Source organism: Oratosquilla oratoria, chromosome 38 (genome assembly GCF_046742065.1).
Source record: "Oratosquilla oratoria isolate Oo_2021 chromosome 38, ASM4674206v1, whole genome shotgun sequence".
In the NCBI taxonomy this organism is placed as follows: domain Eukaryota; kingdom Metazoa; phylum Arthropoda; class Malacostraca; order Stomatopoda; family Squillidae; genus Oratosquilla; species Oratosquilla oratoria.
In genome coordinates, this window is record NC_134814.1 from 1,812,610 (window position 1) to 1,839,649 (window position 27,040).

Here is a 27,040-nt window from a genome sequence, read left to right on the forward strand (position 1 = left end):
GAATTTTTAATTTCACTCACTTTATTTCAATTCAGTTCTTGATAGTATACAAAGATTACCTATTTATAATGAGAACAAATCAGAAGATATGTGTGTATGTATTTATATATTTATATATAGATACATGATGATAATCTTTGCCTCTAGGTTCGCCGACTGGAAATCCATTGCCCCATAGTAACTGATAATTGTCCCAGAGCCCACCCATAGATCTCTGGAAAGAAACTTTGGACTGTTGTCTGAGTTGTATTAGTGTGGGACACTCTGTGTCACTGACTTATAGTAGCAGAAGAAGGGGGGCAGCCACTGTTTGTCACATCTCTAATGTGAAAAAGTGGAGGAAATATGGTTGAAGTTGATAAACCTCTTGGGCCCAGTTCAGAGACAGTGTCAGACCATTAGGCCTACACCTTCAAAGATAATTTAGGATGTTGTTGAGTTTTAACCAGTCAATCAATCCATTGCTGTCTCTCTTGCAAGAGAACCACAACTTTCAGGTACCCAGCAATAACCATTGGATTGGTCCCCAAGTCACTCATGGAAAAGATGTGTTGTTGTCTGGATATGGTTAGAGCAGGGCAATGTAATATGACATGTACTGTGTCTTCTGTGTAGTGATTACATCTACGGCTAGGCCTATTCTGAGTTGGTATTGTTTTAAAGCTGGATTCACTTCTCATATTGCATACCTTACTTTACTATGCCTGATCAAGATACTCTGGTTAGTTGCAAAAGCCGTACTCTCTCCACAGGAGATAGGCCAGTCCTGCAGGAGACCATAAAGGCAGAACCCAAGATGTATATGTGTGTGTGTATTTAACTAGTTATAGTATATAGGAGGGATCAGTGATGGGTATTTGCATGTGGTGGTCCTGCAAGGTGGATAGCAAAGCTGCCCATTTTCAAAAACCATCAACCCCCTCACTTTCATCAAGAGGTGCCTTGAGTGGCTGACACTGGGACTGGTCCCAAGATAGCTCTATCAACTTGAGCTGTATTTCTTATACTTTTTCACACATGGAGAACTGATAACCAACAACTGCTCTCCTCTCCTCTCCCTACAACTTTCAGTCAGTGACATGGGACCAGTTTGGTTACTGTTCTTTGTATTTCTCTTTTCTATATCCTTTTTGTGTGGGGATTACATTACTATATACTCTAATTTGGAGCAGATTAGGATTTTTTCTTTCTCTGTTTTTATTGGAGTTCCCTTATGGGAGCATCCATGCATTCAGTCCTGTTTAATGTACAAGTCTTCCTTGTTGATAATTTTTGTTGTTTAGTAACCTCTCTCCAAATGTCTTGTCTGGCCGATTGTATGTGTGTATACTGTGAATCTAATCACATGTAGATATGCATATGTTTATACAGATAAATATCATATTTACACTTATGTGTATATAAATATTCATTTTCTTAATAAATAGATAGAAGATTATTGATACTTGTAGATAACCAGGAATAGCGATCAGGGAAACTATCTGGACTGCAGTTATGGAGGTTCTATGTAAAGAAGATCACCAGAAGAAAAGTGCAACTCATCACAACGTAATCAGTTTCTCTTGGTGCAAACGAGGAGGTGGCACCTGTGAAAAGAGAAACATTTTTACACCATGAATACATAATTAGATATTAAAATGTAGGAACGTACCTGTTAGAAATGTAGTAGACAAAAGATTCATGTCAGTTTCAGGGTGGAAAGGGGACTACTTTACATCAAGAGTAAAAAGAGGAAAACATAATTCGCAGAGATGGAGAATGACTGATGGCAAAGGAGAGATAGAAATGTTTGGATTAGGTAGATATGTAAAGCATGATAGCTAAATCACGTGAAAAGATTGTGAAGGATAGGTGGGTCAGATGTCTCGGAAAGAGGAATGTTATGAGAAATATTCATTTTGGTTTTAGAGACAGAAGAGCATATGTATCAAACCAGTTTAGCTTTTAATCAAGAGTGGTTGATGTGCTACATCATCCAGGAGGAGCCAAGATAAGAGGAAGGAGGGTGTTGAATGGGAGTGGAGCATCTGGGGATGGAATGGATGGTAATGGATTGTATGCCTTTATATTTTGGCTACCTCCCTCGTATATGGACAGTTAGATTTAAAAAGGAAATAGGCAAGAATTGGCTTTCTAATAGGGTGGTCAACGAATGAAATAAACTTAGTAACCATGTAGTAAGCACTGAAACTATCAGTTGTTTTAAGAAACGATTAGAAAACTTTATGGATGGGGATGACAGGTGGTGATGGATACAGAGCTGCCTAGTGTAGGCCTTATGGTCTCTTGCAGTCTCCTTCATTCTTATGTTCTTATGTAGCAACCAGATTCATTCCCAGCCAAGCAGGCAAACCACATGCAGTAAGGAAAGACCAGAAGTATTGGTTCTACCATGTTGAAAGTAAGAAGAGGTAACATGAAAGTGGTGATTAGACCATTGGAAGGCATGGATAAGATTGAATGGGAAGTTCTCTTGTTTTTAGATGAGAGATTCCTGAGGTCTTAGTGCTGGATGGTCACCAGAATATAGTTATTGCTTCTTTTGGGAGGGAATTTTCTTTTGGTAAATGTCTAGAGGGGTTTGATGAATTAGGTTTGGTGATTGATCTTGAAATGGTTGTTTTATGATCCGAGTGTATGAGGGGGTAGATTGTTGTCTATAAGTACAGTAGTATTCTGCTGCTGTAGTTTTTAGTTGTGTTCAGTTGCTTGTGGATATGTGATATGATGAGAAGAGTAGGTTTGAGGGCTCTTGCTTAGAATTTTGCAAATTATCATTAAAGTCTTGCAGGGCCGAGTGCTGGCACCCATGTAATGTTCCTGATATATGCAAATGACATGATGGATGGGACAAATAGTTACACAAATCTATTATTTGCAAATGATGTTAAGATCATGAAGATTATAGAAAATGAAATTTGCAAATTTCTGAAGGAAAATCTTGACAGGATCTACAATTTGATTCAGGTGTAGAAATTAACTGTAATGCAAATAGATATGTAAGATATTGGATATGGATAATTGTATGATGACGCATGCCCTTAAAGAGCATTCCTAATGTAAAACAAAATTGTTTGAACAATATCTTGTTATTCAACTTCCAAGCTGTTTTACTCACTGTACTTTCCTTCCAAGTCACTATTGTTTGAGTAATCCTGGTTCTGAGCAAATAGAGTGAGGTTGACAGGATCAGCCATGACTAAGCTCCTGGTGTTAAGCTCTGCAATACCACAGCCTCTTTCATGGGCATTTATAATTTGGGGACTTATGAAATTTGCAGATCATGTGGAACCTAACCCTAACCTAAACTACTTAACCTACCTAACCTAACCCAAACCTAACTTAATGTCTTCGCGCTTGATCTAAATGATCTGCAAATTATAGGTGCCTCTCTTTCATGCTGAATACCTCTTAAGTACCAGAGGGGTTAGACCTATTTCAGTGAATCCCTTCCATATGGAATAGTACTTGTTTAATTGTAACTGATGTCAGGTGATTTTATTCAGCTGTGTGGTACCCTTTAGGTACTTTACCCAGAACCCTTACATGCCTGAATGCTACCCCAGGACAAAGTTCTTAGTGATGCTCCCTCTCCCCCATCACCACTTCCCATCTCCACCAATACTTACTGCCTATCATAGCTATTGGCTTGCAAAATAATTAAACATATTTTAAAAATCTTATTTAATTTCCCTATTACAGAAAGGATGAGGGAAAAATATTTCATATTCTGTTGATTCTAATGCAAAATTTGTATATTACTGTAAAATATTCAGGGCTCCTTTGACATTTTTTTTTGTAATTATTTTGTCAGCCTTGTATTTACCTAGTTGAATTTACCTAGTTGTAATATATGGGAAGGGAGCTATGCTCATGGTGACCCGTCTTTGTATCTCTCCGCATCAAGTTTTATCTTAAAATGTTGTATAGTGTTTGCATATACTGTTTTGTTGTCTAATTTGTTCCATGTATTTATCGCTCTGTGTGGGAAACTGTTCCTTTTCAAGTTTTTTCTATGACTATCCTTTTTCAGTTTTTTTCCGGGTGGCATGTCCTGACTAGAATTGCCACCCCCCTAAATGTGCTGCCCCAGGGTATATGCAACCCTCACCCATGGGAGGGCCCTGACTGTACCACAGGTTTTGACTTAACGTGACCTCATTTCTTACCTCCATGTAAAAAGCGTTTGTTTGGTCCTTTGCTCTCTTTTGCATGTGTTTTTCGGAAGGAGCTGGTTTCCAGAAAAGAGGTCTCCTGGGACTGGAAGTAGATGGTGGCTATCTTTGCCACACACTTGAGCTGGATTTCATCCTCAGGGAAATGTTTGTGGGATGTGTTGAACCTGAGTCCCAGCACAATTGTCTCAAGTCCATCGGGTTCATAGAGTATTGGATAATGCTGTAGCCATTTTGGGTGAGCCTGTGAATGGAAATGTCAGTATTAGTCACTTATTGAACACCAAAAAGTGTTGCATAGGTTCACACACAATCTCTGGACCATCTTTTTGTGTAAGGAGAGCTAATAACCAACAACTACTCCCCCTCTTCCTAATACAGTACTATAAACTGGTGACATAGAAACAGTTCCACACCAGCTGAATGGTGTGGTGGTCCTGTGCTTGTCTGCTAATTCAGCAATTTGAGTTTGAGTCCCACCCAGGGCTGAAAATTTTAGTATTGCTGCACTGAAAGCTGGCACTCCAACTCTGGTGGGCAAGGAGTTAGGGGTGTGTGTGTGTAGATTAATATGTGAGCTCTAAACATTCACCTGGGAGGGTAAAAGTTGCCAATCAGAAGTCCAGCATATAATCTAAGGTTGTTGAGTCACAAACAGGGGAAAATACCTTGTATCTAAAGGATGTCAAAAAACACCTTTTCCCATAGAGATGCCAATTCCTAGAGTAGCTTAGATAATATAATCCTGGCTAAAACTGACTGAATTCAAAACTAAGTGTAATAGTTGAAAATAAGAAACAGAATTTCATGGAAATAGCTCCTTCCCTGTATATTACAATTACATACATACATATACCAAGGCTTTTTCCCCCTTTCAAGGGAGGTAGCCAAAAAGGGAAAGGCATAAAAACACTCCCACCCATTTCATCCCTAAATACACTCCACACCCCTCCCACCCTCCCTCTCATCTGAGCACCTCCTGGATGACGGGTCATCCCTGCACCTTGCCCACCGCCCTGGGTCAGAAGCAGTGTCGCAAGACACAGCACATCCACAGCAAGGCCGCTTCATTGAATCGGCGACCCCCCCTCTCCGTCCCCCCTTGCATATAAGGAGAGGACGGGGAGAAATCCCTTCGGGCTGCGTCAAAATTTACTCACACATACTACCCCACCCCCCACCCCCCCGCCCATTCCTCCTCATGCAGTCACAACATCATCCATATACAACCATTCTCCACTCACCTCTGTCTTCCGTCCTCTCCCTTCCTTCCTCAACAGACATTCCCCTCTTCCCCAAAGCCCCCTTCACCCCATCCATCCACCTCATCCTAGGACGTCCCCTCATGTTCACTCCCTCCACATCTGCCTTCCATACCTCTTTTACTAGTCTTTCTTCACTCATTCTTTCCATGTGTCCAAACCATCCTAATATTCTTTCATCAACCCTATCTCCCAAATCCTTTTTCACCCCTGTTCTCCTCCTCACCTCCTCATTTCTCACTCTATCCAGCCTAGTAACCCCCACCATACTTCTCAGACACCTCATCTCAAACACATTCAAACTCCTTCTCTCTTCTTCTCTTATGTTCCACATTTCTGCCCCATACAGTGCTGTTGGCACAATCACTCCTTCATACAGTCTCCTCTTCGCATCCATTCCTAAATACAACACAGACAACAAACCAAGGTTCCTTTCTAGAGATCTGTGGGAAGGCCTAAGGACTGTTGCCAGTTACTTTAGGGTTGTGAGTTCCCAATCAATGAGACTTGAAATATACTATAGTTATTATGATTATTATTGACATTATTATTAATATCATTGGAGGTGGTTAAAGAAAATAGAAAAAAATGGGAGATAAGCCAGTTGTTGTTTGCTGATGACACTGCACTTGTGGCAAAATCAGAGAAGGGATTAAGGAAGTCAGTGATGGAGTTTAGGAAGGTGTGCAAAAGAAGGAAGTTGAAGATAAATGCGGGGTAAGGTTATGAGATGTACAAGGGGAGAGGATGGCAGCAATTTGGAAGCAAGTATAAAGGGAGAGAGACTGGAGGAAATGGATAATTCTAGATGCTTGGGTGCAAATATGGCAGGAAAGGGAGGAGTGGAGGTGGAATGTAGATGAAGCAAGTAAGTTCCTTGGGGGATTAAAAAATGTAATGAGAAATAGACATTTGGGAATGGATGTTAAGAGGAGATTGTATGAAGGGGTGATTGTGCCAACAGCAGTGTATGGGGCAGAAATATGGAATATAAGAGAGGAAGAGTTTAAATGTGTTTGAGATGAAATGCCTGAGAACTATGGTAGGGGTTACTAGGCTGGACAGAGTGAGAAATGAGGAGGTGAGGAAGAGAGCTGGGGTGGAAAGGGAGTTGAGAGATAGGGTTGATGAAAGAGTATTGGGATGGTTTGGACACATGGAAAGAATGAGTGAAGAAAGGTTAGTAAAAGAGGTGTGGAAGGCAGAGGTGGATAGAGTGAACATGTGGGGGTGACCAAGGATGAGATGGATGGATGGGGTGTAAGGGGAATGTTTGTTGAGGAAGGAAGGGAGAAGACAGAAGGTAGGGGTGAGTTGAGAATGGTTGTATATGGATGAGGCTGTGATGCATGGAAAGGAGTGGAAGGGGGATGGGGGGTGAGGGAGTATGTATGAATGATATTTTGACACAGCCTGAAGGGATTTCTCCCTGTCTTCTCTCTTTCTGCATGAGGGGATGGAGAAGGGGGGTCACCAATTAAATGAAGTGGCCTTGCTGTGGCTGTCCTGTGTCTTGCTGCATTGCTTCTGACTGAGGGCAGTAGGCAAGATGCAGGGATGACCCTTCATCAAGGAGGAGCCAAGAAAAGAGGGAGGGAGGGGTGGTGAATGGGCATGGAGTATGTGGGGATGAAATGGGTGGGAGTGGATTTTATGCCTTTGACTTTGGCTATCTCTCTTGTTGTTGTTGTTGTTGCATTATTCCCTATATAGAGATGATGAAGCACAAAGAGGGTATCCTCACCAATTCTTCATTGATATACCAGTCAAGGGATGCTGCTGGTTTGGAAAGAGGTGAAGTGCAGTTGACAAGGACCTCTTCACCTGGTTTGTATGAGTGTCGAGCTCCTTCCAACACAGGTGGTCTCTCAGGTAAATCTGAAAGTGGTTTATTTACCTTAGAAATAGAGGGATTGCTTGCTACCACACACAAAAGGTGTGAGCACATTAAGTTCTAATCTTTATGTAAGGAATAGATTTTGATTTTGTATGTATCAAATTGTAGGACCAATAACATGTATTTGCAAATAGTGATCCTACAAGGTGGTCATCAGAGAGAATGATTTTCCTGTCCTCCATTTTCAAAACTTGTCAGACCTTTACCTTCATGTGAATATGCAGTGACACTTGGTTTTCAGATTGGTACCAAGATCTTTACCATTTTCAGCTTCATCTATTTACATAATGACTACTGATATTCACCAGCTGCTCCTCCCTCCTAGTGCTACAAGCCAGCAATGCAGAAACTGCTCCACATTAATACAACACTGTACTGGAAACATGTAGTCCCACACTAGTCAGTAATTGTCCTCAACTGTTTAATTGATCCTACAGATCTCCCTGAGATGAAATGCTGGCCTGTTATCTTTGTTGTTTTAATGTGGATATGTTTGTATATCATTGGCTAGGTAAAAGATGAGGAGAGGAGCAGCTGCCGAATGTGTCACCTCTTATATTAATAAAAATAAAATTGTAGAAATTGATAAACATCTTGTGCCTTGTCCAGAGACTGAGTGCTGGTTTCATAAAACTGCATTTCCAAATGGAAAAGAGGATATTGAAATTTCAGAAAAAGCAGCAAGGAGATGATTCTCTTTGATGTCTGCCTTGTAGGTATCCATCATTGACAGCAATGTTATATGAGTATACCATAAACTACAAGCAGAAGATCTGCAGGCAGAGATGAAATAGATATTTCAAACAGGTCAGTGAAGAAGGAAGAATATGGTGAACTTAACTTATACTTGTAACATTTATTCAAGTAAATGCAACTAGGTGTGTAGACAAAATGTTACTTTCGTGCCCCATACTTCACTCACTCTCTTCTATTTTAATTTTCTCTCTGGCAATCAGTTACTGTTCCCTTCCTCATCCTCATTGTACTACCGTAGTTAGTGACATAGAAATTGACCTATACTCTTACAGCATGACAACAGACTAACATTTCTTCCCAGAGACCAGTGTTTGCAACAGTGGCTCTGTGGGTTTCCAGTCAGTAAAACACAGGTAACAGTTATCATTATTTCTTCCTCTCCTCTTTTCTTTCCTTACTCCTCTCCTCTCTCCTTTCTTCTCCTCTCTCCTCTCCTCTGCTCTCACTTCTCTCCTCTACTCTCACCTCTGTCCTCTCTCTCCCCATCTCTCTCTCAGTCTGTTTGTCTGTCTCTCTATCTATCTCTTTCTTGCTCTGTTTCTCTCTATCTCTATCTCTCTCTATCTTTCTCTCTCTCCCAGGCATCATTTGTTGGTAGAGTGACTTGCATCCTACTTCTCCAAGATCTGGTTTGCTACTCTTATGTAAATTCATATGATTCATAATCATTCATGTAAAGTCATATGAATCTATATACCAAAATGCTTCTTCCACCTTATAAAGGAGGTAGCCAGTCAAGGTATGGAACCACTCCCCACCATTCCTACATTCATTTGTTTCCCTTTTATCTTAGCTCCTTGTGAATGATGGACCACCCCTGACTCCAGGCCACCGCTTAGGTCAGAAGCACTGCAGTAAGGCACAGGAGGGCTCAACAGCTTAAACTGGTTTACATCCACCATATCATTCACATGGTGATCCTCCATACTCCTCCTTTCACACATAAATAGAGAAGACTAAAAGAAACTCCTTCTGAATGTGACAATTTATCATTCATTCACAACCACTCTCCATTCACACCTATATTTTCCCCTCTCCCTTCCCTGTTTGACATTCCCCATTTACACAAAGCCCCTTCACTCCATCCATCTCATTCTTGGTCATCCCTTCAAGTTCACTCCATACACCTCTGTCCTCCACATTCTCTTTGTTAGTCTTTCTTCACACATTCCTTCCTTGTACCCAAACCATCTCAGTATTAATTCATCAACCCTATCTGTCAGCTCCCTTTCCGCCCCCACTATCCTCCTCATCTCTTCATTTCTGATTCTATCCATCCTTGTATTTATCATCACCTTTCTTAAACACTTAATCTTAAACACATTTGAATTCTTTCATGTATACCTTATTACCTTGCTTTTACTCACATTTACTTTCATATTCATGTAAATACAATAATGTAAAATACAGTATGAAAATATGTATCAAAGTATACTGTATTATGATTATCATCTTTCTTTCTCTCTCAACCACTGTGTGTGTTCCCAATGTGTACTTGCTTCTGCTCTTCTTGTGATAAAGTCTGCTTCATGTAGTTTGGGACATACCAATCACAGTCATATTGCCATGGGCGAATTCTGTAATGAACATGGGTCCCTCAGTGATGACCTCACATTTGTATGAACCCGATGATGGCACCTCAAGTCTCTGAAGTTGAACTGTTCTCATGTCAGAATTCTTTTTCTGTAAAAAGATGAGAAAGATAAGCATTAAGAAATATATATATATGTGTATACATCGTGACGAATGTAGATAGGAGGTAAAGGGAACACGGGCTGAGGGAAATACTTTTATTCCTGACCAGTTTCGCCTGAGTGGCTTCTTCAGAGGAATAGAGTTTGAAGTCAAGTTGGTCAATATATAATTGCCATGACAGAGGAACATGGTAATGTGTCAGGTTGGTCCCCCACTCTACGTCATCTGTCGGTGTGATGGGTCATCGCAGCGGGTGGACCAATTATCCACCTGTTGGTCGTCACATGGCTGAAATGTCCATCTGAATCAGGGGCTCTGTGTATATTGTTCATGATGACAAAGTGTGCTGCTGCTTTAGCCCATATTAAAACCCCAGTCCTCTTATTGATGTTATCATGGATGTTGATAAAAACGGACTCCATCGCCTTTCTTGCCATGTGATGTTATCTATAAGAATTTTTGCCATCTATCAAAATGGGACAATACCCAGTTATTGTCACTTATAGCTTAACTCCTTGTGGATAGAGTTATCCCTGCACCCTGTCCTCTGTCCAATGCATAGGTCAGAAGTGATTCTGCAAGCAAAAAATACAATAAGATAAGATACATCTAGTTGAATACCTACATTGATTTCAATACCATGAACTCCAAATGTACTGATTGGCTCTTCATTGGCTGGAATATACTGGAAGAACTGCTCATCCCCTTTATACCACTTCAGACTGTAGAGCACAGCACCCTGAAGATTGTAGTTGCAAGTCAAGTTGGCAGATGATCCACGCACCTTATATATAGGAACCCTCACTTCAACATGAAGGGTTAGGGTTGCTGCAAGATCAAAGGTAAATATGACTTCTTTAACCTTTAAACTAACAGGGTTTTGAGCTGAATGAAGCTATCCAACAAATTTGAAAATATATGAAAACAAATGTAGTTGTATTTAAGTTAATTGAGGGAGCTTTTAAGCCTTTGGTATATACACTCACTCCTCGTTTAACGACCTACCCGGTTAACGACAACTCGGAGTAACGACGGGCTTTATGACAGACCCATATTTGTTTAATGTAAATCTCCCGAAGTTACGACGTCGTATACGATAATGAAGTTGGCTGAGGCAAATTTGTATGATGTTATAAATGAACTTGTACGGTGGATATTGCCTGTGAGGTAAAGTGTTCTGAAACTTAGGTCTACATTACCATCCTGCAAGCTGCAAAAACTACCTGGGGTACAGTATATACCGGTATTGGTAAGTTTTTATTTTCTAATATTGGGCGCAATATAGCAATAGAAAATTACTTATTAATTTTGTAAATTATAATGTATCAAAGTAATATGCAATTTTGTGAGCGGAAATTAAAAAAAAAGGTGCTAAAACAAATTTCATAAGTAACGAAGTCATGTCGGACAAATGGTACACCATGTTTGTTATGATAGATGCCGATGTCGAAGAAATGAAAGGATGATAAATTCGTCTAACCTAAACTAAACTAACCTGACCTGTGTTTGATAAATCATTACCTGCAAATTAAATGTCATCCGGCTTGTCCTCGTTGTCATCGTCGTGAGAGACGTTGGCAGACGACAAGATGGCGTCCCGATCCTATGCTACCGACTTCGTTCATTAGCATATTTTCTTGTAGCATGGTATTTTTTACTTACATTTCTGCCCACAAAATTGCATATTACGTTGATACATTTTAATTTACAAAATTAATAATTAATTTTCAATTGCTATATTGCTCCCATGGTCGAAACTAAAAAAATACCCCGGTATTCAATATGGAATGTCAGCGTACGCAGATTTGGTCATATACGGTAATTTCAGGAACCTAACCACCGTAAATAAACAGTAAATAAAGCTTAAATGTACTGTATAAAAGAGGGAAAATACACGAAAATAAAGATCCATGTATTGCTGGACATTGTACATACAGTACATGTACATGTACACTTTCGCTTAACGACCAATTCGGTTAACGACGGCGCGCTGGTCCGAATTGTCGTCGTTAAACGAGGAGTGGTTGTATATAGTATACCACTTTTATTCTTTTAGAACTGAAAATTCACTGTAATGTTGAGTGAAGACTTGGGGGGGGGGGGTTACCGGTACTTTTTAAATTGTGTGTCTGAATATTCTCCAAATCTGAACATCATGTGACCCAATTTGTTCAGATATGGGAGGGATTACTGTATGTGCTTCCATATAATTTCTCAAGAATGTTACTGAAGTAGTAAAAATCTACAAGTGTATAATTAACATCTAAGTGAAAAGCAGATATGGGTGAAGATTAGGTGCAAGACTCCAAATGAACTGATAAAAGTGTTTCTAATCCCAATAAGCAGGACAATTTCCAAGAGACTTGACCCACCTGGCAACAGAAGTAAGAATACTCCAAGTGTGACTGAGTAACACGACATCTGGTCAGACATCGTGGCAGCCATTGTCAATGACAGGGATAGCTGGCCCACACAATCTTTTTGCTGCAAGTATGAGGCATATGGTGCTTGTGGTGGTAGGGATAGAAGAATCTGGTAAGGATGGAAAAGTGTAATGTCATGTAATCAATGAAAGTCATTAGAATCTACCATGTGACCATTTATTAATATAACTTGGTTTACATATACATATGCATATGTACAGTATATGTGTATATACATGGATATGATTACATATTTTATGTATACAGTGCTATATGCTCCTTATATGCACATGTATTTTTATTCCTATCATTTAGTTTCATATATTTTGATATAAGAATAGAAATATGATGACTTTTGACTTCTTCTGTTCTTCCTTTCTACTATCCTCCATAAATCTCTCTTTTATTACATTTATTACTCCATCTCCTTAACACAATATTTTCCCTAAGGATAGAAATGCTAGTTATCACCAGTAAAATACTCAAATATTTCCATTACACAATTGTGGTAGGTTGTTTGAGACACTTGTGTTATAGTGTAACTAGGCCATAGATAGATGTGATGCTTGGCAAAAAACAGGTAAGAAATACTAAGTAAGCAGAAATTAGGGAGTTGACTCATACATGCATTGACAGTCATTGACTGAATAATAAGAAACAATTCTTTTCAAAGGGATGAAATTCATGATTGGAATGAGTAAGAGATAAACAGTTAAGACCCAGATCGCTCTAGAAAATTAACAAAAATAACAAAATATTATTTGGCTAGGAGACTGAGTTGAGCTCTTCCCAGATCCCTATAGCTCAAACTTCCTGCTCTCAGAGCTATGGAGACTTGTTTAGTGGACCAGATTTACTATACCAGTAACCTGTTTCTTTAAATCAACAATCTTGCCAAATATACAGTCTGTTTCTGTAGTTTATCCATAAATAACTGACACTTGAAAGATTTGATGATCGTTGACAACACATCATGGTACACTGGTACCTATCGAAATAAACACCATGTCAGGATGGAGCCTTTATTAGTACAATGTACTTGAAAAAGTTGTTACAAGCAAAACAACTGCCACTTTCACACACTCGTACCTCCAATCCAGTAAGTCTGAAAAATTAGGGTCAATTTTTACACAAGGTATATGATTTTTTCCCACAACTAGAGGGTTAACTTTTACGTAAAGTCGACTGATACTCAAGAATATATGGTGTAGATAAGACAGTGCCCCTTCCAAGCATAAATATTCAGAAGATGTATAATGTCCTACACTTGTATGGGTACTCATCGCAGGGCCATATGTAAATCACCTGCAGCTCCTTTCCCTGCTTTCCAGTTGACTTAGCAGTATACATACATATATACATATGGACAGTTGGGGAAACAAGTTCATCAGCATTGTGTTTTTACAGTAATGATACCTGGTAACATAATAAATATTAGACTTCTACTGTGAATGAAAGACCAAATTATTTCTTTCCATTGTAACCAGGGATGTTGCTTGCTTGTGTTCTTGCAGTAATTTGCCACTCACAACCCGTTTGAATGCTACTACATGTGGCAGTGTTGAAGAAAGTGTTCCTTCAATTGTATATACATATTTATATTCATTCATGTGTTTGTGTGCATGCATGATAGGGTCTTTGCTATAAGTTAGCCCCAATATCATCATTGAACATGGTACATAGATTAAGTATCATGTGGTTGGGGAAGGGAGCAATCATGAGTCAACACTGGTCGTCATCTCCTTGTGTGTGAAAAGTGTAAGAAATACAGTTGAAATCGATAGTGAGAGATAATGAGCCAGTACAGAGACTCATCTGATGGAGGTAAGAGGGCTGATGGGTCTTGAAAATGGACAGCTTTGCTGCTCATCATGCAGGTCCACCACATTCAGGTAGCCACCATTGATCCAATTGCTGTTATTACATGGCTTAGGTTTAGCTAAGTTTCCTTTTTGGAAGGTATTGTTGCTGGCCTCACATCCTCTACCCATCAAATTTCATCTTATAATTGGCAGGGAATATGTGGGTATTGTTTCAATTGACCTCAATTCCAGAATCATTGACTGAATAATAAGAAACAATTCTTTCTGATGTCCTTCTTGTAGGACCACTACTTGCAGATACCCAGTGCTGGTCCCTAGAGAACAGTTAAGAAAAAAAAATCTTCTATCTGAACCCACCACACACATATGAAGCTATAAAATGACCCAAAAATAAAATACTATTACTGGAGCAAAACTGCAGCATTTTAAACAACCACATCTCCAAAATAAGTGATAAACCTACATAACCAGAGAACAGAGAATTGTTCCTGTAATAACAGAGATACAGGATAAAGTCAAACACAGAAGCCAGCCACCCTTTCATCAGCAGGGGCACAGATATTCCAGACAAGGCACTGAAATGCCATCTGAAATATTTAGGTTCAGAGGCCATATCAATGCTCACAAATCATCTTCAACTACTGTATGCATATCAAGATACTAGTAATTTGAAAAAGAGCACACAAAATTCACACCATAAAGCCAAATAAACCACTAGAATATCCAACAGCTTATAAATCCATCTCAGACATCTTATTCATGTTCACTATATTATTGGAAAAAAAAATGTCCTTGAAAGATTGAATCCACATATGCTATCATCACTCAGAAAATATAGATGCAAAAACTGTCATTCCATCAGTCTATGTGTTGAATGGACTGAACAAGGTGGTACTAGACAGAACAATTATGGTGACCTTGGGCACAAACAAGGCCCTTGACACAATCCCTAGATACAAATATCAAGTAAGATCATAGAAACACACAGAGAATGCAAAGAATGCAGCAGCAGAGAATGCACAGCAGAGAATGCAGAGTATCCAAGAAACAACACCTCTCAGAGACCCAAGGATTGTGCAACAGTGCCACACAAAGTGCACTTACCAAGGGTGTTTGACCTCTTTGTGCGTGTTAACCCATATTCCTTAACAAGATGTCACAATTTCGGGCTAAAGCATTTACCACTAACTTCTTGGTTACAGATTTCTTGCTGATACAGATGGTGAACTAGCCTTAAGTTTTTTTGATAACTTCCAAAGGACTTAAAAGGATACTCGTGTTTCAGACCTCGAATATAAATCCGACAAGGTTGGCCTTTCCTCTAATATTTTACTTTTTATTGTGTAAAGCTCTTTTCACCACTGGGTTTTTGTGATACAATCTTACAATAAATAAATAAATAAATAGATAAATAAATCCTCCTGCTCCACTATTTCATAACACTGGGTTTGTGGCCTTAAGCCAGTACTTCTACAACTTCCCATGGAATAACTGTTACTGTGTCCTTGACCTTTCTGTGTGTACAAAAAGTAAAACACCTTGAAAGTTGATTTGCACATCTCTCTCTCTCTCTCTCTCTCTTTCTCTTTCTCTCTGAAATTACCACAGGTTGAAGTATAATACCCACCTGTATTCCGTTTTTATATGACAAAAATGACTAGAGAATGAAAAGTTGTACTTCATTAACAGAAAGGAATAAAGTAAAATGTTGCATTTTCAGTTTGAGAATTGGAGACAATTGTTCAGTACTTTATGTGAAGAAAACATCCACTAAGTTAGAGAAAATCTTGTAATAATAAACTTTGACTGCAGAATACTTCCTATAACAAGATATAATCACCTGATGATGGACTGATGGTGTTCATCATCCATTCAGGCTTTCAAGCAGAACAGAGGCATCTCCAACATGTGCCATATTACTCCTGCAGACTTCTCTTTCTTATCTCTTCAACCTCTGTTTGGTCTCCCTCTTATACAATGTATGTTTAGGTAGATATCATGGCCAAAGGGTTAATCAAGATAGATTAAACGCATAGACCAAAGAGAAGTTTCCATCAATTGAGAAAAATGACTTGGGTCATTAAGAGAGTAGGTAATGTGGTCCATTGAAAGCACATGGACCATGGGGCCAATCCTTTGATCTTTGATATACATATATATATATATATATATATATATATATATATATATATATATATATATATATATTATATGTATACAGTATATATATATATTCATATATCTATATATATATATATGTTGTATATATATATATTTATATATATATGTATATATATATATGTATATATATATATATATGTGTATATATATATGTGTATATATATATGCATATATATATATATATATATATATATCACATGAGAAATCACCTGAACTTGTGATTCTAAATATGTAAAAAAAAAAAAAAAAAAACACAAAGGAAAATAATGAAATGATGACCGAGATACTGTATAAACATCATCATTTTACTATTTCCTTTGTGGCTTTTCTGCATATATATATATATATATATATATATATATATATATATATATATATATATATATATATATATATATATATATATATATATATATATATACATGTCCAAATTGTTTTGCATTTACCAGAATAAACGTGAGTACCAAGCGTGATTGGATTCGAATCCTGATCATGGTGCAGAGCTCAGGAAGGGCACCTACTCTAAGCATAGGTCTCTTATTGCCAAACACAAATCCTTTCATAACGCACCGTCCCCGGTCCCCTGAGGTCATGACATAAAACTGAATCATTGTCGACTGTGTATGTCTTCAATTCTATACTAGTTTCCCCTCTGTCGAATGGAATTGTGTTGTCGATGCCGAGGAATTTTATTTTGTTTTTAAAGGAGCACTTGGTCCTTAAAGGAACAACAGATATAAACATAATTATTTTAATCAACTTTAACCATGATCGTTGTAAATATTTGGGCTGTGATAAATTTTTTTCGACTAATATTTGACGATTTCATTCAGTAAAATATATTTTCTCTAGGAAGAAGGAAAAGGAAAATAGAATAGAGGTTCAGAGCATCAGTAAAAATTTAAAACAACAAAAAACAAAAGAAATGGTAAAGAAAGAGTGAGAAGAAGAAGATAAAAAAAAAAAAAGCTGTTGGAAAAGAAGTTGCCTTCGAAGCCGTCAAGAGTCGGGAAGCCACCGATGTGACGTCAGACCCTAATCCCCCTCCCCCTCCCCATTTCCCTGAAGCACTTGAAAAGATTTTTATACACATTTTTTTATACTTTTTTTATTTATTTATTTATTTTATTTATTTATCTATTTATTTATTTATTTTTTTACCAAGGGCATGGTTAACTAAATTCCACGCTACAAAGTCCTGTGTAAAGGGCACTTTCCTAGCCTCCTTGTGTTCGCGACGTTAAACTGAATCATTTGGATATACAGACACAATGTCTGATCCCGTGCTTAGGGTACTTAGAGTCCTTAACAAGAGTCCTTTAGGTCCTTACCAAGGGACCGTAGTGTCCTTACTAAGGGACCTTAGGGTCCTTATCATGGGACTTTACTGTCCTTACTAAGGATCCTTAGAACCCTTACTAACAGTTCTTAAAGTCCTTACCAAGGGTATTTAGGGTCCTTACTAAGGGTCCTTAGAGCCCTTACTAAGAGTTCTTAAAGTCCTTACCAAGAGTATTTAGGGTCCTTACTAAGGGTCCTTAAGGTCCTTGCTAAGGGTCCTTAGAGCCCTTACTAAGAGTTCTTAAAGTCCTTACCAAGAGTATTTAGGGTCCTTAAGGTCCTTACTAAGGGTCCTTGGGGTCCTTGCCAAAGGTCTTTACCAAGGGACCTCAGGGTCATTACCTTTGGACCTTGGGATCCTTACCAAGGGTAATTACGAACGAACCCTAAGGTCCCTCCCAAGGATCCTTAAAGTCCTTACCAAGAATCCTCAGGGTTTCAGGAGCCTTGTCCTTAAGGATGGTGCAAATGACAGACGTCCTTTGCAGATTTTATTCTGGTTAAAGCCTCGGGGAAGGGGGAAGGGCAGACTTATTACTAGAATGAGGTCTAGAAAGTCGAGGACCCCCAAGTCACCAAGAGCCTTTCTTCAGATGCTGGTCTCCGAAAGCCACAGCGGGTTATGGAGACTCCCAAGTGTGACCTTTGAGTTCTCTCACTTTTTCCTTCTTCTTTTTTTTTTATAAAATGAATTATAACATTATGTCTTTGAATTGGTGTAATGAATATACACTGACGCATTTTCTCCCCCCCAAAAAAAAAAACTGAAAACTTTGAATTAGAAGTTTGTCGTCGATACAAAGCATAATGAGAAAATGCAATTCGATGCTCCAGGGAAGTTGTGGTCTCCCGAACTTGCGACTCGAGTTCGAAGAAGTAGTTCGGTAAGTGACGCTTCCCTGACGCCGAACTCCCCCTGGAGGAGCAGCTGGCGATGAAGACTCCCATGGGAGAGTCTCAACCAGGACGGACGCGAACTCCATTGGCTCGATCTCGTACTTCGACAGAAGACGGGAGAGGTTGGGGAGAAACAGACTCTACTCGCTTTCGAACTCCACCGCCGATGATGAAGATGGAAGGCTGAAGGTGGACGGTCCGATCATCTGATTAATCGGATTCGCAATCGGAATCGAACCAAACCTCGCCAAGCGAGCCGAATAATCGCAATCGGACTGCCGAATTTTTTAGACCGATTTGCGATTAATCCAGGTCATCGTCGTCTTTTTTTTTCGGTAATTGTTAATCGGACTTCGTTTTTTTTTTTTTTTTTTCCGAATCGTGTCCACCTCTGGCTGAAGTCCCCCGTCGAAGAGCCGATGACCCTGGACGAAGGGATCTGCCACCATTTCGAGTTTAAGGCTTCTCAGATGACGTCACACATCCAGCCATCCATGTATTTATGCATGTAAATATGTGTGTATACATACATTATATATATGTATATATATATATATATACATATATATGTATATACATGTGTGTATATATATGTATATATATATACACGTATATATTGCTTGAAACCACAAGGAAATCAAAGATCGGAATACTGAACGTTTTAGCCTATTTAAGACATTTTCAAAGTACATAGTATCACAACAAAGTACAGCTTAAATACAATAGTGTAGAGACCAGGAGAGGTCACTCAACATAAATACATAAGGATTGTTTTACAAATAGATAAAAATAGAAATAATAAATATTGATAACAAGAATAAATGAATTATGTGATTACTGTTGCATATACATATATATATGTATGTATGTATATATGTGTGAGTGTGTATTTACCTAGTTGTATTTTACGGAAAGGTGAGCTATGCTCGTAGTGTCCTGCCTTCATATCTCGTTTTATCTAGACTGTTTTTAAATTCGTGTATCGTTTTTGCACACACCACATTTTCATCTAACTTGTTCCAAACGTCTATTACCCTGTGGGGAAAGCTGTTCTTTTTCAGGTCTCTTCTATAACTGTCTTTCTTGATTTTCTTTCCGTGTCCTCTTGTATTTCTACTATCCCATTTTATTAGATCCTCTCTATCAATAGTTTCTATGCCTTTCATGATTCTATAAATAGTTATCAAGTCTCCTCTCTCTCTTCTTTGTTCTAATGTCTGTAGCTCAAGTTTTGCTAGTCTCTCCTCATATGATAGTTCTGAGAGTGTTGGTGCCAATTTCGTAATTGCTCTTTGTATTCTTTCAAGTTTTGTTATACATTTTTTTCTATTTGGTGACCACGTCGTCGCTGCATACTCCAATCTTGGTCTTATCAAAGTGACCAGTATTCTCTTCACCATTTCTTCGTCCAGGTATGTAAATGCCACTTTGATTGTTCTTATTGAATTATAAGTTTCTCCAATTTTTTTTTTATATGTTTCTCAGGGGTATTATTCATAATAATAACTCCCAGGTCCTTCTCATTTTCTACTTCTCTAATTTCTTCCTCTCCCAATTTATATGATTTCACTATTTTTTTTTTTTGCTTCCAAATTCCATTATGCTACACTTCTTGATATATAATTCCATCTCCCACTTCCTACTCCATTCCCATATTTTATTGAGATCACTCTGTAGCAACTCACAGTCTTCTACAGTATTAACTTTTTTCAACAATTTTGCATCGTTAGCAAAGAAGCTCATATAACTTTCAATTCCTTTATCCATATCATTAATATATATATAGCAAACATTATTGGAACCAGAACTGTTCCTTGTGGAATTCCGCTAATCACTTCATCCCAATTAGAGTGTCTCTTATCACCACTCTCATTTTTCTTTCATGCAAGAAGTCTTCCATTCACTTCAGAAGTTTGCCCTGTATTCCTCCTACAGTTTCTAATTTCTTTAGCAATTTCTTATGTGGCACCTTATCGAAAGCTTTTTTTAAGTCTAGAAATGCACAATCAGTCCATCCATCTCTTGTATTACATCTATTAGCCTTGAATAGAAACACATTAAGTTTGTGACGCATGACCGTCCTTGTCTAAATCCAAATTGCCTTGGATATAGTACGTTGTTTTTTTCCAAATGCCTTACTCATCTAATTTTGATCATTTCTTCACAAATTTTAGCTATCGTACTTGTAAGAAAGGCCGGTCTATAGTTAGTAGGGTCTTCCTTGTTTCCCCCTTTATATATTGGTACTATATTTGCTTTTTTCCAGTCTTCTGGAACTTTTCCTCCTTTCTATGAACTGCTTATTAGACTATGTATTTTGTCTGTTAGTTCATTCCTGCATTCTCTCAAAATCCATTTCATCTGGTCCATGCGATTTTCTGACATCGAGATTACTTAAGTGATTCATCATTTCATTCCTTGTTACATCCCACTCAGTATCTCTAGGTCTTATCTCTATTGTATTTCCCTAGCCTATATATTTCTTCAATTTCTTTTCCTGTTTCTTGTTCATCCTCTTGGACTACTTCTAATATCTTGTTTACCTTTTCCTTCTCCTCTTTGACTCTCGTATTCCTATTTAGATTATGCTTCTCTTCCATTCCTAATATAATTATACATTTCTTTTTGTCCGCTAAGTCTCTTACTATATTCTCCTTCTCTCTCATCATTTTAATAACTGTGTCCTTAGTTTGTTTTTTCATCTGTTGTGTCATTATATCTCTAAATAAAATTTTGTTGTTCTCTTGGACTTTTCTCCAACCCTGTACCTCTTTTGCTATGGACTCCTTATTCTCTTTATTATTCTTTAATTCCTCATTCTCATCTTTTACTTCTTTTAACTGTATTTCTAATTCTTCTATTTCTTTATTCAGGTTTTGATTCTCCTGCTTTAATTCTTCCAATCTATCAACTCTTTGTGTAATCTGTGTAAGTTGGCTGAACCTAACCTTCCGCTGTTCGTTCATTTTCTCTAGTTTTTCCTCTAGACTTGATAATCGGGGGAGTTTAGCATCCCCTCCCTCATTAAATCCATGGAAATTATCATCTCCACTTTCTATTGTGTTGTTCTTATCTATATTTCTAATTTCATTGCCTTTACTGATATTTTCAACTTCACCTGCGTCGCCTGCAGCCCTTTTGTTGACATTCCTTCTGACGTCCGGGGAGCACGTTCGTTTCCTTCCTCATTTCCTTCCATTTTTCTCAATAATCCCTCCCTTTCTCCTTTATCTTCACCTTCCCACTACACCGCGAGCTTTCCCCTTCCCTAATAATACAACAAAGGTATTCCCTAGTTGAGATCGACAAAATTTGAAGTTTTCCTGGAGTTCCAAACTTCGCTGTCACTTCGACCGTCGTGTGTGTGTGTGTGTGTGTGTGTGTGTGTGTGTGTGCGTGTGTGTGTGTGTGTGTGTGTGTGTGTGCGTGTATGTGTGTGTGTGTGAGTGATTCACCTTGGTCTTTGGATCACGTGTTGGACCCGTGATCGACAGCTATTTCCCTCCCGGAAGAGAGCTCAGAGCTCGTATGACCGATCTATGGGTAATGCGATGATCTTACACGCACACACACACTCAACTCCCCGCCCACGAGAGTTGGAGTAACGACTCAAAGCGCACTGATACTGAATTAATTTCAGCCCTGGGCAGGATTCGAGCCTGGTACCGCCAGTACCGCCATACTGACAGTCCGGGATTCTACCAACCGAGTGTGTGTGTGTGTGTGTGTGCGCGCGCGTGTGAAGTTATAGCATTACCCATAGATTGGGCCATTTACGAGCTCTGAGCTCTCATCCGGGAGGGCAACAGCTGTCGACCACGAGTCCATCACATGATCCAAGGTCACGATGATGACATACACTCTCTCTCTCTCTAATCCGGATTTGCCCTCATTAGAGGAGAGAAGAGAGAGAGAGAGAGTTTGACTTGATTGCCGTGTTCAAAGCTGTGAAAGAAGTGGAAGGCAATCGACAAAGGTCTCTGACGATCACCAGAGGGCTTAAGAACTTAAGAACTGAAGAGACTTTAAGAGACCATAAGGTCTACACTAAGCAGTTCCATGTCCCTTACCACCTGCCATCCCCATCCATAAAGTTGTTTCGTCTTAAAACAACCAATAGCTTCATCGCTCACTACATGGTTACTAAGTTTATTCCGTTCATTAACTACTCTGTTAGTAAACCAATTCTTGTCTCTTTACTTTTTTAAAACGAAATTTTGTCCAATTTGATTCCCTTATTACGATTCCTGGGATGACGTGGCAGAGGTTGGCGCGGTCGTGTGAATCATGGAATGCTATGAAAGAGGCTTTTGTTCAGCAGTGGACTCAGGATGACTGATTTGATTGATTGATTGATTGATTGGCTACGAGTCACCTGCAGTCTAACGGTGGTATTCTTAAAAAAAAAAAAAAAAAAAAAAAAAATCTTTCCTTACATAAATCTAATATAAATCCTTGGAAGGGAAAGATTTGTATAAGGATTTTTTTTTTTTTTTTTTTTTAAGAATACTACCGTAAGGTTCTTACGGTGGCACTCTTAATAAAATCTTTCCTTATATAAATCTTTCCCTTCCAAGGATTTATATTAGATTTATATAAGGAAAGATTTTTTTTTTAAGAATAGCACCGTGGGATTGAAAAGGACAGGGTGTTTCAAAAGTATCAAGTAATACATTTCTCATACAGATGCGTCGATGTGTTCAATAACGTGGATGATTAAACAGCGAGGTTACGTAACGTAAATAAATTTAAAGTCAAGTTCGACTGACATAGACACAGAGACGGGACTCCGCGAGCGTAGATGTTTGTCCTTTGTGTTATGGTTAGGTAGAAAACGATCTAGAAAGAATAAATGAATACGTAAATGAATGTAAATAAATAAATAAATATAAATATATTAATAAATAAACAAGTAAGTGAATAGATAAATGAACACAAATATGTCATTAAATAACTTAGCATAACTAAACATGAATAAATGAGCAAATAGATTAATGAATAAATAAATATATTAAATAATTAGATAAATAAAAAGATGAAATACAAAGCGAGAAGCCTACGCCAGGAGGCACTGAACTGCAACCAAAGCCTCTTAGCCCTCTAGATGGTGAAGGTGGCCCTCACCGGTTCCCTAAGGATTCGAACCCGGACCTCTTCTGGAGGTATTTCTAATTTGCGGACTTGCGGAATTTGCAGATCATGCGCGAAGATGTTATGTTAGGTTAAGGTTAGGTTAGGGTTGGGTTGGGTTAGGCTAGATTAGGGTTAGGTTAGGTTCCGCATGATCCGCAAATTTCACAAATACCACAAGACCGCAAATTCCGAAAGTCTGCAAACGATAAATGCCCGGAGGTAGGAGATAATACAGAAACCATTGCGGCACACCACGTAACGAAATAGATACATGGAACCACATGGAACTTAGGTACTGAAGGCCGTTGTTGGTTGTGGTGGTGATACAATAGAGGTGGTAGTGGTGATAGTGATGGTGGTGATAGAGGTGGTAGTAGTGGTGATAGAGGTGATACAGTAAAGGTGGTGATAATGATAGAGTTGGTAATGGTGATAGAAGTGGTGTGATAGAGTTGATGGTGGTGATAGATGTGGTGGTGATACAGTAGACGTGGTAGTGGTGATAAAGGTGGTGGTATTAGAGGTGGTTATGGTTGTCGTTTGCCCAAAATCCCACCGTATTATCAATCTGGAGTACCGGAAAGAAGCGAACCGTCTCCCTCTCCCTCTAGCCAGCCCCTCCAACCCAGTTATGTTGCGTTGGCTGTCTGTGTGCTGCCAGTGTTGCTGGCAAGGTGATCCGCCAATTATGTGTCAGGAAGATATTAAGGAACAAAAGAGAGACGTGGAAAGATGTACAACAGAAAGCAGATCGTTACTATACAAAAGAGGCACAAGAGAGGCATAATTTATCTGAAAAAATACGTTTCGAGTCTGTTGATGGTGTCCATGTTCAAAGAAAATTGCACTTGTTTTTAATATATTGACTAGGCAAACTGTACACGTTTTAGGTTTAAGAAGGAAATAATCAAGAACTGGTTTACCAATAAAGTGGTTAACAAATGGAATAGACTTAGTAACTATTTAGTTAGTGAGCACTGAAATTATCGGTTTTTTATTAAGAGAAGATGAGAATAAGGATAAGGATGAAAGGTGGTAAAGGACATGGTACTGCCTAGTGTAGGCCTTATGGTCTCTTGGAGTCTCTTCCATTCTTATGTTCTCATTTGCACGTCTAGGGCATAATGTAGTCTGCATGTGGCCTACATGCATAGGAAGCGCTGACGCCGCCAAGAGAGTAGAAACTTAAATGTAGTCTGCATGTGGCCTACATGCATAGGAAGCGCTGACGCCGCCAAGAGAGTAGAAACTTAGTTCCATTTGTCCTTACTTTGGCTTCTGGACAGAATTAACCTTTTCACGACTGTTCGTGATTTGTATCGATTCTGTCTGCTGACAGACGATTCTATTCAGGTCAGGAAACAATACACCCTTACTGTCCGGAGCAACGGTTCAATTACAGTGTTAGACAATGAAGGCGTTCACATACAACCGCGCTTTTTTTTTTTTTTTTTTGACATCTAAAAACGAAACGACATGTGAAGACGGCGCCTTTATTAGTAAGACGTTTAGCTTATTACAGTTTAATAAAATACATAATACAGCAACACTCCTCCGCCCCGCAGAAAAAAAAAATATATACATGTATACATATACCAAGGACTTTTCCCCCCTTACAATGGAGGTAGCCAAAGTCAAAGACATAAATCCACTCCCACCCATTTCATCCCCACATACTCCACTCCCAATCACCACCCCCACCCTCCTTTTTTCTTGACTCAAAAAAAAAAAAAAAAAAAAAAAAAAAAAAAAAAAAAAAAAAAAAAAAAAAAAAACAAATCAAATCACTTAAGCTACTTGTGCATGGTTCTCCTCTCGTCTGAATGAAATCGCCTGGCGACAGCTAGAACTAGCATACAAGTTCAAGACACCGTGGTCCGTGATAAAGGCGCGTTTTTCTCGGTGCGATTATCGCTCAACGATGATCGTTCATGACTCAACGATAATCGTACAACGATTATCTAGAGCAGGGGTTCTCAGCCTTACTTGGCCCATTCACCTCTTTCACCATTTGTCAGAATGTCATTCCCCCCTCCTTTCCAAGATTGTCTGTTTCAAAAGGTGCATTCTAAATAATATGCAGATATTACTAAAAACCCTTTTATTTTTTCCAAATTAGTATATATTTTTCCCAAATTAGTATAAATCCAGCCCAGGTGACAGGCCAGATAGGCCAAAACCTATAATTGCTTTCCTCACCCCGTAAGCTGACTGCGGTCACAAATCACCCCCAGAAATCCCAAAATTCCCCCCAGGGGGTGAATTTCACCCCTAATGAGAACCCCTGATCTAAAGCATTAATTCTTTGATTTCAGCGCCTCTAGCGGCAGTCGCTCGAAGCAAAACAACCCCATCACTCAAAAACAAAGAAATAATGCTATAGACAGTCCCACCTAGCAAAACGTGCCTTAAGTCGTGACAGCATAAGCGTTTTCATTCTTCTCGAAGCTCCCAGGTAGACACCCTCACCATCTTCATAAACAGGTAGAAGTTATGTATATGACACAACTGCGACGTGCGTAGACATGTTGGTATCGATTTCTTGGATTTACAAAGGATTATAAAGGCGGAGCATGCCGACAGGAGACCTTTTGGTCCATAACTAGGTCGGATGCGAATATATATATATACATATATATATATATATATATATATATATATAATATATATATATATATATATATATATAATAAAAATAGATAAAATGTAAAATATATATATATATAGATAAAATAGAATAAAAATTATAATAATATAAATAATGATAAACAAACAGGTAAATAGTAAATAATAATAAACTGACAAATAAATAATAATAAATGGAAACCAAGCTAATAATAAATAAACAGACAAATAATAACAAACAAATAATCAAACAATATAAAATAAATGGCAGTCATTACAGTATCTTGCTTAAATGTTTATCTGAACGAAGGTATGTTTACAGAGTACTTCTTCTTACCATCGTATTCTAAAAGATTGTACAGTTGGGAAAATATTATCAGGATATTTGCCAGAAATACACAAAATTGCCATGTTTGATCATGGTTGTCTTTGGTATGGCGATGTTTTGAAAATCCCAGCCAATACTTATTTATATCTATTTAATCCTAAATAATCTAAAATAACCTAACTTGACCTAAGGTATCAGAAAAATCGGTTAAATGACGACAATATTACCGTCTTCATTTACCGTGAAAAGAAAGTTAATTGATGTTTTAATCGTATGCTAGGTGCTATGTATGTTTTTGGTTTTAAGGCTTTAAGTCGCGTATGTTTATTAACAACAACGTCGACCAGCCGTAGATCTTTATTTTTATTTTTGGAGAATGGCGATGGGCCAGTTTTCTACGTAGTTGTCATTATGGACGTCCGCAGATTTTTTTTTTTTTTTTTTTTTTTTTTTTTTTTCTTATGGATGGGCAAGAATTATTGTGTTGTATCTTACAGGAAGGGG

The 27,040-nt window shown here is 38.4% G+C and overlaps 1 protein-coding gene across 1 annotated transcript in view; it reads right to left on the bottom strand.

Annotated features, from left to right (window-relative positions):
• Positions 1-27,040, bottom strand: part of LOC143019936 (cell adhesion molecule 1-like) — a 29,994-nt gene continuing 2,954 nt past the window's right edge. The window contains exons 2-7 of the mRNA XM_076175925.1: positions 12,158-12,317; positions 10,411-10,613; positions 9,638-9,773; positions 7,182-7,315; positions 4,170-4,419; positions 1-1,586 (exon numbers count right to left, since the gene is read on the bottom strand). Of these exons, the coding sequence (XP_076032040.1) occupies positions 1,504-1,586; positions 4,170-4,419; positions 7,182-7,315; positions 9,638-9,773; positions 10,411-10,613; positions 12,158-12,230 (879 nt within the window). The 5' untranslated portion in view covers positions 12,231-12,317 and the 3' untranslated portion in view covers positions 1-1,503. The remainder of the gene's footprint in view (positions 1,587-4,169; positions 4,420-7,181; positions 7,316-9,637; positions 9,774-10,410; positions 10,614-12,157; positions 12,318-27,040) is intronic.